Raw genomic sequence first — 17,849 nt, 5'->3', positions numbered from 1 at the left:
GGCTTGTACACCCACTTACGGCCGCCGCTGATCGTACGTGTGCTTGTACGAACTTTTGTTGCCCCGACCTGCGCCTCGGTCCCGAGCTCCGGCCAATTTGCAGTAACTCGACTCTCGGTCAGTGACTGACTAAAACTGGAAATTCGCGGTTGCGGTAAGAAAATATACGGGATTCAGGATTCTCGTTGTAGTAGCCTGAATCTGCAGATACGGCGTCGTTTACTACCTACAAGTTGAATTAGGAAGAAAATGTATGTAGCCGCGTTACACAACCATATGCTGCGAGAAGATAGATTCGAACTGCAGGTATTTCTTTGAAGATGAAGCAGAACGTTTAGGGTAACTGGTGTGTTCCGTGCTTGGTATATGGACGAATATATGTATATAAAGTAGAAAACTGGCAAAACCTTTTTCATTTCGATATTTTCAAAATAAAGATTCGCAGACGCGAAGAAAGATCCAATTATCATCCGTGTTACATGTCACGAGAAATCAGGATCGCTTGCCTTCCTCTTATACTCTCGTCCCAACGTGACAAGCGGTAAATGGCAAAAGCTAAATCATCTTTTATGCCAAGTGAGAACAACACGAAGAAAGAAACCTCTTGAAATCTCTCGGTTCTCAGCTTAGAACACCTGAACCACAGAACGAAAGAATTAAAGAACATCAAACAAAGAGGGTGGTTCAAATCCGACGCTGTACCGTGGCAAGAATACGAGCGAGTCAGGTAGAACCGTAACAGCGTGAAACGCGTGCCCATAACTTGGAAACGTCAAGACGTTGGTCCTAGTAAGAAACCCATTAGATATTCGAAATTAGATATTCAGAGGCGCTAAAAATCTTCGTTACGCTCGTTTTTTACGCGCAACTGAGTGTTCGGCAATAATATTTGTTAGGATCACGTCCTAATGTTCCTCAATATCACCAATAATCGTACAATATGACGGTACTGGGATTATGAAGGAGTGACACGTGTTAGATGGATGATTATGGGTTCCTCTTAAATGAAGTACGACACTTTTTTATTGCGATATATATTTCGCAATGCCGTGGTTACGATGGCTGTTCTCTGTTTTACTATATTTGAAAGTTATGAATTGATAGCTAATAAGGTTTGACCTAGTAAGTGAGTGAGACTAACGAGGATAGGTAACGCAAGCATGCGAGGATAGGTGACGGCGTATAAGCAGCGGAAAGTTAGAAATGTAGCGTGATGCGAGAATGCGATTAAATACGGCACTTAATTAAGGTTATTTGATTTCTTGATGGAAATAAAATGTGCCTCGGAGTATAATATCGGTGAACGCGAAGCTTGAATAATATATGTGGTAATTTTCAGTACCGATGCTGAATGTGTCGGCGGTGGCTGGCTTCAAAGCTCAAATACCTTGCGACATCGATCCAGCGAGTAGAAGCGAGGTGGTGAGCATGGTTTTTTGGTACAAAGACGAAAGGGACGGCGAGCCGATATACAGTCTAGATGCTCGCGGCAAATCGATAGCTCAGGCGAAGCTTTGGTCAGATTCATACGTATTCGACGAAAGGGCGACCATGAGGACGAACGTGGATCCCGCGAAATTGGAGATCGATCCCTTGGAGGCAACCGACGCGGGCGTGTACAGGTGCAGGGTGGATTACAAAAATAGCCCGACGAGAAATCAGAAGGTTAACCTCACGGTGATAGGTGAGTGTGTTCTATCTCTCCTTTTACAGTGTGTTTCATCTCTCTCTCTCTCTCTCTCTGTTACTCTTTCCACTTGATGATCAATCGCGATTAATTGCTTTCATTCCGAAACTCGATGCTATCTCGACGTTGTCGCTTTTAATTTCGAACTTTTTAGTTTTGCAGCTCGCCTTTTGCTCGTTTTCGGTTATTTCATGAGATTTAGTTTTAACGCCTGGAATTGAAAATTCCGCGGATTAAAAGAGAAATGTCAGAGAATTTTATTAGCCGAACAGATCCGACTTTCTTCGTTGCGACAGGGACGATTGTCGATAGCTAGTCACCGCGACGTGAAAATGTTTGTTCAATCGCAAGTACAGATGCTAGAAAGACGATTAATCGAAATTTTGTTAGCGTGTTTCATAGATGAGAATGTGTCGTTAAGCTTTCGTATGTACGTAATCGGTTTTCGCTTTATATCTATTCAGAATTGTACATTAGAACGAGATACCGATTAAAGCGGAGTTATTTTAACGAAATGAAGTTTTCATCAGAGAAACGCCATCTTCGCATCTGTTGCTTTGTAACCGTGCGATCCGAGTCACCATCGTTACAAGATAAAGGGAAAGCTTATTTTTATATAACATTTTCTATAACAAGTTATACAGTCGTAAACATCCAGGATAGTACGTACGACGTATCGTCTTTATTCGATTGCAACATATAAACATAATCGCGTTGTTGAAACTCATTATGTTACGAATATCTTGTTACTCTTAGACACCGACGCGATGGTAACGCGATTTTCACTTAATTAATTGAACACGGTACGAGAGCTCGACAAATATTACATATTATGGCAATTTCGTGGCGTCGCTGTTATGCGGATAAAGAATCGTTCGTTTGTATATTTTTTTTTAAGTAACATGCGTCTTCGTTTTACGGAGCGTCATCTCCAGCAGTTTTATCATGCGCGTATGCAGCGTGTACTTATGCAAAAGCCATTTCCCCGTAATTTAGCGCTGTTTCGTGGCGGCAGGATCATTTATGGCGTTTAATTACATTCATCTCGTTAATACCAGATACGGTAGATTTCACAGTTTCTGTTTCTAGAATAAGAGATGGCATCTAACGACAAAATGTAATAAACAAAGCAACGGAACGTTCATTGTGAGATTAAGATACCTAGAAATTTTCCTCTCTTCTCTCTAATTGCTCTGAGGTTAATATAACGTTGATCTATTTAAATCTGCTTAATAAAACAGTTACTTTGTAACGCAGACACTTGTACGATATCATAGATCAGATCGTTGTACAAATCCTAGATGTTCGTACAATTGTTTAGCAAAATTCTGCGTATAGCGCGAGTTGCGCGATCGAAGCAATTAAAAAACCATTGAAAATAAATTTCTCCGTAAGCAAATAACGTGTGCCGGGGAAATCGTTCGAAAGATTTAAAGAAGAAAGATACTCGCGGTATTATGACTTACGTAAATTCGTCCTTACGACAGTGCCACCGAACAAGCCTGTGATTTACACCGGGCCGGGTAAAAATTTGGCCAAGGTATTGCAGCCCTTTAACGAGGGTAGCGAGTTGTCGTTGTCGTGCGAGGTAATCGGAGGTTCACCGCCACCCAAAGTCACGTGGCATTTCGAAGAGGAAACGGACGACACGTACACGTTAGAACACGGGGACACTACGATAAATCATCTCGACATCACGAACGTCACCAGGAAGTTCCTCAGAGCTAGGCTAATTTGTCGGGCAAGCAACACGCATCTCGTTGCTCCTCTAACTTCCGAGATTATTTTGGATATTAATTGTAAGTAAGAAACTATTTCAACTTGTTAACTGTCTTACCGAATGTTTAGCTTCCGTAAAGAGCTACGTCCTAATTTGTCAAAGTTTCCAGCTTATTAATAAACCGCGGTGTTTCTGTAAACTTTGCGATGATCCAGATACTGCATGTCGAAATACGGGATTAGTCGATGAGCACTCTTGCTCATCGGAGTTGTGCGTCGCTTTGACTTGTTACACAGGATGCCCTATACGATTGAGACAAGCTACGTACATTTCAAATAGCGATATACGTGTACGCGTTGTATTAAAAATGTCGAAATTTTATTAGCACCGTAACGAGAGCCGACTATCGTGATTACGTCGATTAAATTTGGAACAAACGCGAGAACATGTTCCAGCAATCGCGGCACAATCGGCGATGAGGTGATTGTACGTTGAAAAACGATAAAACGGAACAGAGAAAACAAAGAAAAATAGAGAGAATACAGTTTTTTCGCGTGATATTTCGTTTTCGAGAAAATGCAGTTTGAAAATTTATCGAGTAGACTTGGACCTGGCTAATTCCGGACTAGATAGGAGCAAGTAATGCAATATGCATTATTGTATACCGCGTTATGAGAAGAATTCGAATAGTACGCGTCGATGTGATACGACAACGAGTGCACTCAAATTTATAACGAAGATAACGAATTGGTTATTTTATGGGGAGGAAAATATGACTCGAAGAAAATGAGATTCCATCGTGGGATTAAAGTTTGGAGAAGAAAGTTGAAATGAATTCTATGTAGCGTGAGATTAAGGACGATAGGAATGGAAGATAAAAGCGTAATGAATAAACATTACTTTTTATTTCTAATAATATATGCATATATATCGATTGCTGTAAGGATCAGGGCAACCGACGTGTGTGAAGAAGATCAGACATTCAACGGAGATTGAACGCCTCTCGATCTCTTCTTTTTCTTGTAATATTCTTAATATAATACACGTTATAAGATAAAGAAACGACAAATAGAAAGATGTTCGTCAATCGTATTTCCATATCGTCGCTTTTTAATCTCATCGAACATAAAATTTATTTTAGCATTCCACCGAAAACAGAGACGATAACGTAATTATCCGCAAATGCTATCCACGATGATTTGAAATGTTGCTCCTTTTTGGCGATGAAATTTTCAAGAGAAAATCTCGATACCGTAAATTATATTGCATTCGTAACTGCTTTAAAATAACATAGGTATCGCTCGACGAACGACGTTCCAAATTTCATTGCAATTTACTAAAAAGCATATTTTTCCATCGAAATATCCCTCTATGTAAATCGTGTTGGATTCCAGTGAAACCGTTAGTAGTGAATATTACGAACAAAGAAACGCACTTGTCGGCGTTAAAAACGTACGAAGTTGAATGCGCCAGTTCGGGTTCCAGGCCAGAGGCTGTGATCACTTGGTGGAAGGGAAACCATCAGGTCAAACACATGGCCAGAAATGTGAGTAGAACATTTTTGAACTTATACCAGCCGCGGTTCGTTTCTACCTTTGTAAGACAGGTACACGTGAGCTTAGATTCTGAGTTCTTCGTAGTTTGCAGATAGTCCGAACATCACGAGAAGCGTGTTGAGTTATGTACCCACCATGGAGGACGATGGAAAATATCTGATCTGCCGGGCGGAGAATCCGGTTGTACCTAACAGCGCCCTGGAAGATAAGTGGCGACTGCTAGTTCACTGTGAGTAAAGCGAATTTTCTTTAAACTGTGACACGATGACGGCGTTACAAGGGATTTTTAAAACTAGTATTTCTTTTTTAGTAAATATTTAGGCATGTTTTGCGTTGCTAAATTTAAATATCACCCTTCTATGTATATTACGCTCTTTTGTTTCAACTTTCAACTATGTTTCAACACTGCCTAAAATGGTATTACTTTCTTGGTAAATTTATTTTCAATATGCCACTAATTTACAGTATTTTCGTTTCATAAGCCGTTTCTTTATTTCCACGAGTATGTACTCGCTTCTGGCCATCGAATTTAGTTATTAGAACAGCGAGTAGGGAAACGTGTAATACCTTGACCGAAAGCTCACGATTCAAGGATTACAATGGCGCTGATCCGAAGTGGCAAACTCAGCATATTGTTATAAGTAATAAAAAATTCACAAAACAAAATACAAAAATATCATTCGAGGCTGGTTTTTCAAGTTATAAACGATAGCGTTTTACGTTGAAACTATAATGGTATCGATGGATCAGTCGACGAACCTTTCTATCTCACTTACGATTTACGTTTTCGACTCTGATATAGATTGAAATCTTATCCCATGTCATTTGTTCCAATTGGTGTATTTTACAACAAGAAATATGAAATACGAGAGAGATAGGAAGAAAGATTTATCGATACTAGTAGGTGTGTCTAATATACTAGTAGGAATTGTCCCTAATGGTACTCTTACATTGATTTATCGCGCATAAAATTCCCAGATGCACCAATAGTGACGATCAAGCTGGGCTTGAGCTTGAAGGCAAACGACATAAACGAGGGCGATGACGTCTACTTCGAATGCGACGTTCAGGCGAATCCCAAAGCGTACAAGCTGGCATGGTACAAAGACGGCAAGGAGCTGCATCAGAACTCGACTGCTAGAATTTTTCTTCCCAGCGGACAATCTTTGGTTTTGCGAAGCGTGACTAGAAATTCCGCCGGCGAATATTCTTGCATGGCAGTCAATGTCGAGGGGAAATCTACCAGCAGACCGGTAACCTTGGACATAATGTGTGAGTAAATTTTTACATTTTTTCTTCTAATCGATTAATATCTCTAAATACGCGAAAATCAGGTATTCAGTGAAAGATCGGTAAAAAAGATGGGTAAAATGCTCGAATGAATTGGATATACGTATCGCATTTATTTTATAATCGAGCAATAATATAACGAAATGAAAACAATTTTATCATAAAATATAAGTACAGTAAGTAGAAAAAAGAAATGGTATTTTTTGAATTTTATTTCATGCATTGTGTCTTGCCAGGAGAGTGTTTTCTGCCATTGAGCTATCCAGATCATTGTAATTAAAGCACCGTAACTATAGAACAACTTCCAAATTTCTATTTCGAACAATAATCGAGCGGTAAATGAAATAAAAATTTTCCTACAAGATTTTTAATTTCTCACCTATTTCTATGTTCGCCACGGTAGATGGACTTTAAGATCGTGAGCTCGTAATTCGGTTAGGGTTTCGGATTCGCGTTGACACGATACATTGGAGATGTGTCCGATCTGATTCTCAGACGCGCCTGTCTGCAAAGACGGCTCATCTACCCAAGTTGTCGGCGCCTTGAAGCACGAGACGATCTCGCTGGTATGTGGCGTGCAGTCGAAACCGCCGCCCATCACTTTCCACTGGACCTTCAACAATTCCGGCGAGCTGATGAACGTGCCGGCCAACAGATTCACGCAAGTGAAGCCGCTCAGCCTCATCACTAGCCACTGGCATGGATCCAGGTTGAACTATACTCCAGCAAACGACATGGACTATGGCACGGTTGCCTGCTGGGCGAAAAACCGGATAGGGGTGCAAAAGACGCCCTGTCTTTTTCAGATCATCGTCGCCGGGAAACCTTATCCCCTTCAGAATTGCACGGCCCTCCAGTCGACCGGTCCGTACGCGTATCGAATGGGTAAGCGACACTGGAACCCCTCGTTTCCACCTAAACGCCGCTAACTATGCTATTACGTACGCCCGTCATATAGGAGGATACTAGCTCGCTCTCGATAGCTTCGTACGCTATGTTCAACAGCTTGTTTTCCGGCGTTCCCTCGACAAGAGACAAGATGTTCGGTCGTGCGTGAAAACGATCGTAAAATTAGGCAACCCCTTCGGGGATCGATTGCCGTGCGTTTCGAAGGGCTGCTCGGTTTTTCGTTACAGGAAAGCGACACTGCAGATGGGGAAGTTCGACGCTGTTTGGTCTTGCTTTACCGAGGAGACGCGTTAAACGTTGTTAGGCTACTTTTCCTCGTTTTACGTCCAGTCCTGTCAGGCCGTTATTTCGCAACCAAGTACTTTTCTCTTCGATGTAGATTATAGCTCTTAAGCCGTTGAAGCAGTTTATTATTAAGGTTTCTATTGCGCTTGTTGTTACAGTCGTATCGTAACTGAGATTCAGATTTTAGGTAGACTACCTGGTTAAATGCTGCGTTATTTTATGCTATTTAGGTCAGCAGATTGTTTAACGAATAATTTTTGTCGTAATTCTTGTCGTAATTCTTCTAAATAGCTTTTACACATTTTTACAGCGCTCTAGAGCTTTATCTTGCGTGAATACGAAATTTTGCCCGATTTATCGTTTCCTTAGTACCTTCAGCTAATTATTACGCATTATGTAAGATCAGGAAGTAGCCTCATAGCTATGAAAAGAGGTGTACACACATGTGTATAGTTATAACGCAGATATATCAGGCGAAATGAAACTGTGAGTCACAGCGTTTTTGCATGCAATCCTTTTTTTTTACAAAAGGACTTGTTTCATCCACGTCCTTCGTTAAAAGATAACGTCAGCATGATAAATAATAATAATTACGTAATAATACTGTTGTACAAGTACAGAGTCAAAAACCGCATAAACAAACACATGAAAAATAGCAATTTTTCTATCTTGATTATGGAAATCTTCTAATCATTCGTATCTTCATTCGTTCCAAAGATGTTAAATAGTTTTCTAATCTAAATATACAATTAAATAGATACTTGAATATTAAATAATTAAATATGTAAATAATTAAATACAGCGAAGTACAAATAGACTATTACAAATTTAGATTTTACGCAGTATAATAATTTCCAAAGCGAGCAAGCCACTCGGTTTAGACGACAAATTATTCATATCTTTAAAAATATTAATTTTTCGACCCATATTCGTTAAGAGTTCTCTCTTTTATGTGGCAAGTACTATCTACCCTCGATTTTCCGAATTCTCTTTTTCTCTCGCGTATAACAGCGCGGACATCCTTCTCGAAACCATTCACCACATTTTTCCATGAAATAGGTCACGAGGATTTCAAAGCCACCGAATCGAGGGATGCGGATTGGTTGATCGTCAGATGCTCGGAGGGATTTGACGGCGGTTTGCCCATAACTAATTACGAGCTGGAGGTGTATAGCGAGGAGAACGTTTATCACTTCAATACCTTTTACCTAAACCACACAGAGAGATCCAGCTCGTCCGGTCCGGTTTTTGAGGTTCCTGGTTTAGAGACCGGTCGTAAATATAGGCTTCATCTTTACGCTGTCAACGCAAAGGGTCGAAGCGACCCTGTAGTCCTTGAACCAGTCACGCTCAAAGCAGTCGCTATGTACACCACCGGTAAGTTCTACGAATGTTTTCCTTTCTTATTGACGTCAAAAGTGTGCAGGATGTAGAAGTATTCGGACCCTTGCTAGTTACGCGTTTACTGGAAAATGTATCTAGCAAATTTGGTACTTTATTTGGTATTTTACATTATGAAACACATATGATACAAAAGGTAGGTTCGTAATAGAATAAATAGAAAATATACAACACACTATTATATTATCTACGACATTAGAATCATTTCCAACTCCGTTTCCAGCATGTAAGTACATTAATCCCCTAATTTACGAATATCATACAGCTCGATATATTCGCTGAATACGAGCAAAATGAAAAATTCGTCAATACACACTCTCTCCATTGATTCGACGATATTATAAATGACGATATTACGAAACAAAATTAACGCGTATCTCGAAATGCAAACAGACACGATCGATAATGTCGTGTTACCCGCGGCAATATCCAGTTACTCGAGCAATTATACGGAACTTGGTAAATCGAACGAATTCATTTCCATCTTAGCTCGTGAAAACCGCTGGAAAACCGAAGGGCGAACGTCACGATCGTATTCAGCCTGGGGTACAGAAACGGTGAACACGAACGAGGTCCTTTGGCAAGAGGGTACGCGTCCCTGACATTTGTCACGTCTCTCAATTAGCCGGAATTGTATCACGAGCTGAACGGGCCGTAGCATCGCATTGCGAGCTTGGTCCGTGCGTTTCACGAGCGCAATTATACGCGTATCCGCGATCATTTCAAGCTCTCTTTGGCCGGAGTCGCCTTTCCCTTTCCGTGCGACACGTTTCTTCGTATCCTCCTTTCCCGCGGAGGTTGAATTAAAATCCCATAAAGAGCGAGTCCCTTTCCTCGCTGCTGTCTCATTCGAGGCGCATTTATCGCCTTTAATTTCCATCCTCATGGTTTATTCATCTCGGTCCGTGGACGATCTCGGCTTGTGTGCGCAAACGTTCCCCGCTCTTCTTGGATAGGTATTCGTTCCTGTACATGCACGTATAATGGTGTGTACGTGGACAGGCACGTTCGCAACACGAGCTCATCTCGGATCTCGGCCTGTATACGTTCTACTGATAATGCGAAGCTGGTCTGCACCGCCTCGAACCTCCAACCCTGTCGTCAACCTTTGCGAACCTCTTCGGATCCGTTTCAACCAGTTTCGCCGAGTCCATGTCATTTCCTCCTAATGCGTCCCGTTAAGAACCGCAGGTTAGTGCTTTTATAAATGCGAATGCTCGCTCTGAACGAAATGAATTCGTTCTGTATCGCTCTGGTTCGTTTGAACGGCGTTTATTCGGCGAGCTTTCGTTTGTTCGTTACATTTTTTCATTCACGGTGTCATTATGGATACCTTGGTCAATTCGCAGTGAGAATACACTGTCGGTTGTTTGGTGTATCGTTGATTAATACGTCGACCAAAACGTCGACGTACCTGCTCACGAACAGAACGCAGGATTCATTTTCCATTCAATTAAAAAAATGTTCATCTATATTATTATGTTCTGATCCTATTTCTCTTATCCGAATTCACGTTGTTCGAACGTTCTATCGTTTAGACACCCTATATGTATATGTACGTACGTATGTGTAGAATCTGGTTTACGTTTAACAGTAGAAGCATTTGCATAGCATTCTAATATCCCAGACGAAAACGCGTTATGCTAACCACAGTAACTGGATGTGAAATAGTGAAGGTGTTTGAGGATAATAGAAATATTGTAATACGACATGTGGTCTTCGGGATATTAGAAAGCGGAGAAGTGCTGTTAAAAACAATTTACATTACGCTAGGAGGTAATTTTTGTGAAATGATCTTTTAATACCTATCATGTTGAGATTGTACGTGATATTTTATACGCTTTGAACAATGAAACTGAAAAAGTTTACGTGTCTCAACCTCTTGCATCGTTTCAAGATCTACGAAAGATAGATAGATCTACAAGATAGTACAAGACACTAAGGAGGCTTAGATCTATTCGATATAATCCACCAAAAGAATAATTCTATGATATTGTTACAGAATGATATACGCGCAAACGAACTCGGATAATATTTCTTGATATTTTCCTAATTATTATTTACATAATCGAAGATTCTACCCAAGTACGTATATACATATTTTGTTTGCAATTATTTTATTCAGATTTCATCATGTGCAGTTTCGTAGTTCCATTGCGTTAATGTTCGTTATTCCGCGTAATATGAAATGTAAGTAATACGACGAGTATCAGGATTAAAATTTGTCAACGTGATTAATAATGACTTTTTTGTAAACGTGAATGAATAAGCGGCATTATCTCCTTTTACACGTATTGTATTTCATCGTAACATCTATATCCGTTTTTAGATCTTCGCGTTTCATTACAGCGTTAACGAGATTTTAAGATTTACGTAACACCCACGATATACTCTCGTGAAAATGTATATGCGATTGATTAACAAATTCAGTAAGTATAAGGATAATATATGCACAAAATGGTACGAGATAAAACGAAAACACACGAAACGAACTCTTTCCGTTCAATCCGATACTTCAAAATTATTCCTTCTGGAACAGTTCCATCTGAGCTAAGTATTTACATACCGACGATCTCTCCTAGTGCCATTCCCTTTCTTCGCTAATTTCGTTGAAAGTTAAGCCGCTGCATTAGGATGTATTTGCTCTGATTGCAAATTGCCTGTAAACGTTAGCCGTACACAAATCAAATTATCTTGGTATATGTTTGTTTCGGAATAAATATGTACACATCTGTACAGGTGCATACGGAGGAACGTGCACATTCGAAACGTTCGTTGGCTAACGAACCGAAGCGTTTTCGGAATGTCAAAAAGCTCGGCCATCGTCGTCAGTGGGCCCGCTTTCCTATTTCCTTCTCGATCTTTGCTACCGGAAGTTGTTCGCGTTTCTCTCGTGATCCAATAGCCATCCAAGCTTGCCGGAAATGTCTTAAGGCGCTTTTCCAAGAAAGACCGTGTCTTTGATTCGAATGCTCGTTTCAACGAAAATAATCCTGCATTCGTTCTCTTATCCCGAAAGGAATTCCGAGAAAGCCATTCTTTTCATTTTGATAATTGGCGAGGCTGCGTTTTGTATCGAAATATCTTGCCATTAAATGTAAATGATGACTTTACAAATTAAATTTTCGAGCTTGTAGATAACTGGTCGAACATAATATTAGATTAATATTTATGAAATGTCGTATTTCTGTATGAAATTTTGTCCCGTCCGCAATTATCAACCGCGTTAAACGAGATTTTGCTGTGAATTATGTTTATTCGTATTCGTATGATTTAGATACGTACAATTCGTTATTCATGTTGCGCAGACAATTGAGAGCTCGTAAGAAAAACAGTCCTAATCGAATTTTTCAACTTTTTACATAACGATCCTTGGACCATTCGCATCTCATCTTACAGGATCTTACAGGATCTTACAGGATCTTACCGAACGACATAATCGACCGCAACTGCAATTTTGTTATTCTTTATTTCTTATGAAAAAATATATTACGCTATATTTTAAGCTGTATATCTATATTCATACTCGTCACAACGAAAAGGGATCGTACAAATATCGGAAAAGATAATTTAAGAAACGACCACCATCTAGCTGAATGCTTAGACGATGAATTTTAACAATTTTAACTCTATTCATCGTTGCGTTCAAGTTACCGTCATTAAGAGGAAGCCAAGCAAGTATATACTTGCAGATAAAAAGAGGCAAACTTTCGACTTGAATTTCGATCGACAAACTCTTGGGAAGAGCAGCTGATTAAATCGTCGAGGTTCTATCATAAAATCCATAGGGGCTGGTCGAACGAGTCTTAAATTACATTTCTAATTGCGCGAGCGTAGCGTTCAGACGAAACGTGGAAACTGGCTGCCATTCAATAACGAAATTCAATTACCGAGTGATCGATCTGTAAATTTAAAATCCACGACGATACGCCGTGCTCGATCCGCCGAAAGAAGAACGTTCGTTGGGAAAATCCGGCCGATTGTACGCGATGCGCGTTACCAGTCGTCGGTGCTTTTAACAGCCTCGTTAGCAGCACTGATAACGAGCGTATCGTCCGATTCGCTTTCGACCAAGCCTCGTACGTTCGATCGTCTACCTAACGTCTTGCCTTTTACGTGAGTCACGTTTCCTTCTGTCCGCAGATCGCGGAACTTCCGACGGCAGCATGGACTACAGTCTTCTGGTGGCGTGTTTCGCCGGTGGAATAACAGCCGTGTGCATCCTGATCGTCGGCATAACTCTGACACTGTATCGCCGTAACCATCCGATGCAATCGATGAAAACTCACACCGAAGTGGTGCGTTACGGCAACAAAGACGACAGAGTGGTTATAGCGCCGTTGAATAAGGAGACCAGCGACGAGATCAAAGGAGAAACGATCAACGATATGGCCGATGACGATCCTGACGTGATTCCAAGCAAGATGGATAAGAGGCCCGACATCTTCGAACCGAATTACGAGACTTCCAAGTCGGACAGAACGAAAGATTTCGGTCATTTGGAGGAGCTGGATTATCCGACGCCCTCGTCGGTCTTGCATACAAAGGACTCGTGGATCTATCCTAACGGCTACGTGAAAAAGGTGGAGAAGAGCTTGAGCCCGTTGCGACCCAGCACGCTTCCTGTCCATCGTAGTCACGATATTTACACGAGAAGTTCGCGTGTCCAAGAGAGCTGTATATAGGCGGTCCTGGTGCTTCGTCGACGATCGTGGCGTCACGACTGATGCTGACCAAATTGACGAGCCGCGACTCGTTTTCCGATACTCACCGACGAATTTTGCTCCAGCGTATGAGTTTTAACGTCCGATGCTCGCTTCGCAGGTTTTTGTTTCCATCCCATCGTTTGATCGTACAAGTAGCTTCCGAAATGAATGAGATACACGTTTGAAGAAGGTAGACAGTGGATGTGTTGGAATAAATTTTGGCAATTAATTTAACTCTGCGTAATACCGTACGATTTGGATGTTATTAACACACGCGTATGGTACGTACCAGTTATAATAGGTCGTAACGTATGAAATGCCGGTTCGAATGCTTCGGATTCTTCAGTTAGATCGTACCAAGGAGTACATTGTCCGAAGCGTGATAAACGCGGACTTATGTTCTCTTTCGTTGCGCGTATCTTCTGTCGAGGATCGTGTTTAAGGTTCTTCAAGATCCTCTTTGTAACGGTACAACGAGTACGCGCAAAATTGACATCACTTTTCTTCGTTTCAGGTGAGTTTAATTACTTTGATTACAAATGTGTGTTTCAACGTTGAAACTCGAATTGGAAGCGTCAGTTACTCTGCAAAAACCTAACGTAGTTGCTGATTTTCCAACGAAAATGCAGGTAACCGATCGCAACGTTTCTCTTCGTAAAAGCAAATAAAACTCCAATTATAGATGGGTGTAGAACGGGATCGTTCAAAGAACGACATTCTCGAGACTCGATGGAAACTTCTATGGATAGGTTTTATTCGCGTGAAAGAAGGAAAGAACGGACGCGGCTCACAGTTTACTATCCTATCGCGAAACTACGATTGACTCATGCCAAAAACGTTAAGCATGGTAAACGACGTTTGTAAATAGACAATAAGTACCGTTAAGATTCCCTCCTGAACTGTCAAGGTCGTACTTTTATTTTTCACATAGATCTTAATTAATCGTAAATATAAATGTAAAAAGGAGAGAATAACAGGCGATCATGCAGTGTCTCGTTCGTCACGACGTTTGTACATAGACAATAATTTTTCTTCCTTGAATGTTGGTCTCCCAGTCGAAAGCTTCCCGTACTCCCGATATCCATCGTCGCGTCGCGTCGCGTTGCGTCGGTACCGTGCTTTCGTGTTGAACGTTGTTTCGTATGAATATTTGGTGTATCGTGTGAGAATGAACGCGTTTCACCGGCAAACGCGTTTACGCTTGGTCAATCAATTGGTCGAACCTTTTAACGAGCATGTAAACGTTTGTATATATGAATAATAAACTTCGTTGTTTAATAAACTTGGAAGAAGAATTTGGTTTCTCAAGAATATACCCTGTGACGTTGAAGCAACGATGGAACGTAAGTAAGTAATAGGTTCTCGTTGATTCGGTTGGTAGGATAAACTGCGTTAGAAATCTGCAATATTACTAATTGTACGTGGCTTCTAACAAAATTGGATTTATTTCGCTACGCTGCTTTACCGAGTAGCTTTTCTCATAGAAAATGTCACTCGATATTTTTTGTGACGTTCACATTAACTAACAATTAAATATCGTCACTAATATCGATAACGACACAAGTAATTACTCGAAAACTAAGAGAAACTTGATCGATGGTTCTAATATAATTGTCTATAACTAACTTTGTACGTAACCTGAAAATATCAAATACGAAAGTCGGCCGATTTATAACTCGTAACGTTTGCGAAACTCTATCTTTATCGATGACGTGCAATTTTTTAAATTTCACAAACGCGAATATACAGTTTCTCGGCCTCATGGCCGACGTTAGTCGATACACGGCACAGATAAAAACGAACTACAACCGAATTCGTAATTGGTTACTCTTCGCTTTACCGTACAATCGATTTCTAGTACTTTTTGATTTATCTGTTGCAAAAAAAGCGACATATTTGAAGCGTTGCGTCGTTTCCTAACTCTGGACACGACGCGGAGGACATCGAATTGCGCTCTCTGCGGAATCACAACGAATACGGCTTTACATAAATTCCAACTGCAATTCCAGTTTGACAGCAGACTGTTTCTCTTCCATTAACTCTTCGACGTTTGGAATACTGTTGACTGATTCTGGACGTATAGGCAGCGATTTGCTGGACCGGCTGATATTTCAGTAAGCCGCTTATCCCTTGCCGCGGATCTAGAGATCTCCTCCAGCGGCTCGTTTAACGTATACCATCGCGTACACACGATTCATGCAGCACAGATTTCAGTGCACACGCGGCTTGACATTGCAACGGAGATCTAGACGACGATGGCCAACGATAAATCACATCGTTAGGACAAGGCTGTTCCTAGCGAATCTCGTTTCACGCTACCTGGAAATAAACTACCGGTAATGTATTCCTTCCGCAGACACACGTCAGTTGACCGTACCGTACGACTTATCGTTGGCGGCATTATGGTGGAAATCTAACGAATAAGGATAAAAATTGCGAACAACGTTCTAGATTTCATAGAAAGAACTTTTAAATAGAACGTTGTTTTGTCGACAACGCGAATCAAGCCGATGGGATTAATTAATTTTTCACGATAGCAATTATACGGTTAAACACAGAGTATGCACAATCTATGTTTTCTACACGGATATTCGAGAGATCATTTGTTCGTTTCTCTTTGTTTCGTCGGCGATTCTCTTACGTAAAGCATGAAAATAATTACTCTTTCCCCGTTTCGTTTCTTTCAACTTGTTAATTTCGCTGCTAAACAGATACCGCGTTCGAAATTTTTACAGCGTAACCTGCACACTCTGTTGGGACGAAACAATCGATCATCCTAACAGTTTATGAAACTCATTTAACGCAATTTGTTTTATTTTCAACTTCGCTTTCTGTTGTAACTTTATTTTAAATTTTCCTCTACCGATTTATCATCGCGAAGGAAGTTGCAAATAAAGTATGATCCTCGATGTATTTACTTATTTAGTATTAAATTGTTATTTATTTATTTAGTATTATCTATCTTATACGCCAATAAGAAAAAGCAATAAATTTCTCAAGATGGATTAAATCAGTGTTTGCTTTATAATTGTTGTTATTTCTATACTCAGAGGTAGGATCAGAATAGTTATTATTTTGTTGACTGGATAAATCTATCACACCGTTCTGAGCCAAAAAAACCTTTATCGCACTCGCTTACAAAAACTAGGGTTAAAAACAAAAAGGCATCTTAAGCCTATCGATTAAATCTATCGATCGCAATCAGGATCGTCCTCTAGTTACTATACCGAATACTATATACTACTACTATACCTACTATATTCCGAATATGAAAGTGATAAATTTACAATACAGTAGTTCTCACGATACACGAGTATGTGTAAGATTCGACACGATTCCTCTTTTTTTTCCATTAGTGATCGTATAACAGAACATTCGGATAAAATCCTTGATCACTGCAGGTCTCACAGCGATTGAATATTTAAATATTCTATTTTTAAGTTGAAAAATTCTAAATTCATTCGTCTTTCGTACCTCGCCATTTGTTGCACCAGAAATACAAAAAAGAGGTCAATAGATAAACTTTGACGCGAGAAGATGTTAGACAAAATTGGAGTAAGCTGTGGATCCAAAATTCTAGAATTCCTCTTAGGATGAAACGAGAGAATTCCCTTTGTTCTTCTATGTTTTATATATGGCCTGATCGAAAGAAGACATCAGATATCAATAACTCAAACATCCTGTATATCCAACTACTGCCTTCCTCGTGATATTCCTGGATCTCCGCGAGTAACTGGCCAACCTTATAACCTATGTGCTTATCACCGGCTCGTGACAGTATTTTCAGCGCGAACCGAGACGCTGATACGGCGGCCGGTTCTTTCGTGCTCCTTCCAAAATTTATGACGGACGCCTTAACGTTTGGGCGTCTCGTAAATTCTGTCCGTTCTCGCCGAGAACACAAGACGCGTATTTTCTTTTCGAGAGAATGATTTTCGCGATTAGTCGACGAAACCCCGTGAAACTTTCTTGCCATATACGCGCATACAAAATGGACTGGAGACTAAGAAACGTTATATCATGTTGTATTATATTCGTTAACGTTAGATCGTAATACAGAGTGTCAGAAGACGAGTACTCGTAAGACTTTAAGAGCTATTTTTCAAATATTCGATTTAATTTCTTGTTAGGATAGTTCGATCCACGCCCGAATGAATACAGATTGTTCTAATCGCACGAATCATTCTATCGTATAGGCGTCTCTTGATTTTAATTTCTTACTACGTGCGTACTTCAACGAAGAACCATCGAAGTGTGAATGTTAGGAGGAAAATTACGGATAGACATACGACGAG

General features: G+C 40.4%; 1 protein-coding gene across 4 annotated transcripts in view; it reads left to right on the top strand.

Moving 5' to 3' along the window:
- LOC100749953 (hemicentin-1-like) overlaps positions 1 to 14,193 on the top strand; it is a 99,216-nt gene extending 85,023 nt beyond the window's left edge. For 3 of the 4 annotated variants that reach the window (XM_033320490.1, XM_033320489.1, XM_033320492.1), the window contains exons 2-10: positions 1,340 to 1,684; positions 3,175 to 3,486; positions 4,802 to 4,953; positions 5,048 to 5,192; positions 5,446 to 5,604; positions 5,942 to 6,235; positions 6,749 to 7,138; positions 8,507 to 8,824; positions 12,992 to 14,193. In XM_033320490.1, the coding sequence (XP_033176381.1) occupies positions 1,345 to 1,684; positions 3,175 to 3,486; positions 4,802 to 4,953; positions 5,048 to 5,192; positions 5,446 to 5,604; positions 5,942 to 6,235; positions 6,749 to 7,138; positions 8,507 to 8,824; positions 12,992 to 13,533 (2,652 nt within the window). In that variant the 5' untranslated portion in view covers positions 1,340 to 1,344 and the 3' untranslated portion in view covers positions 13,534 to 14,193. The remainder of the gene's footprint in view (positions 1 to 1,339; positions 1,685 to 3,174; positions 3,487 to 4,801; positions 4,954 to 5,047; positions 5,193 to 5,445; positions 5,605 to 5,941; positions 6,236 to 6,748; positions 7,139 to 8,506; positions 8,825 to 12,991) is intronic. The other variant, XM_012385187.3, reaches the window with a different exon arrangement.
- The last annotated feature ends 3,656 nt before the right edge of the window (positions 14,194 to 17,849 follow it).

This window comes from Bombus impatiens, unplaced genomic scaffold, assembly GCF_000188095.3.
Source record: "Bombus impatiens unplaced genomic scaffold, BIMP_2.2 scf_0318, whole genome shotgun sequence".
In the NCBI taxonomy this organism is placed as follows: Eukaryota; Metazoa; Arthropoda; class Insecta; order Hymenoptera; family Apidae; genus Bombus; species Bombus impatiens.
The sequence above is the reverse complement of the archived record's forward strand: the minus strand, read 5'-3'. Positions and strand labels throughout refer to the sequence as shown.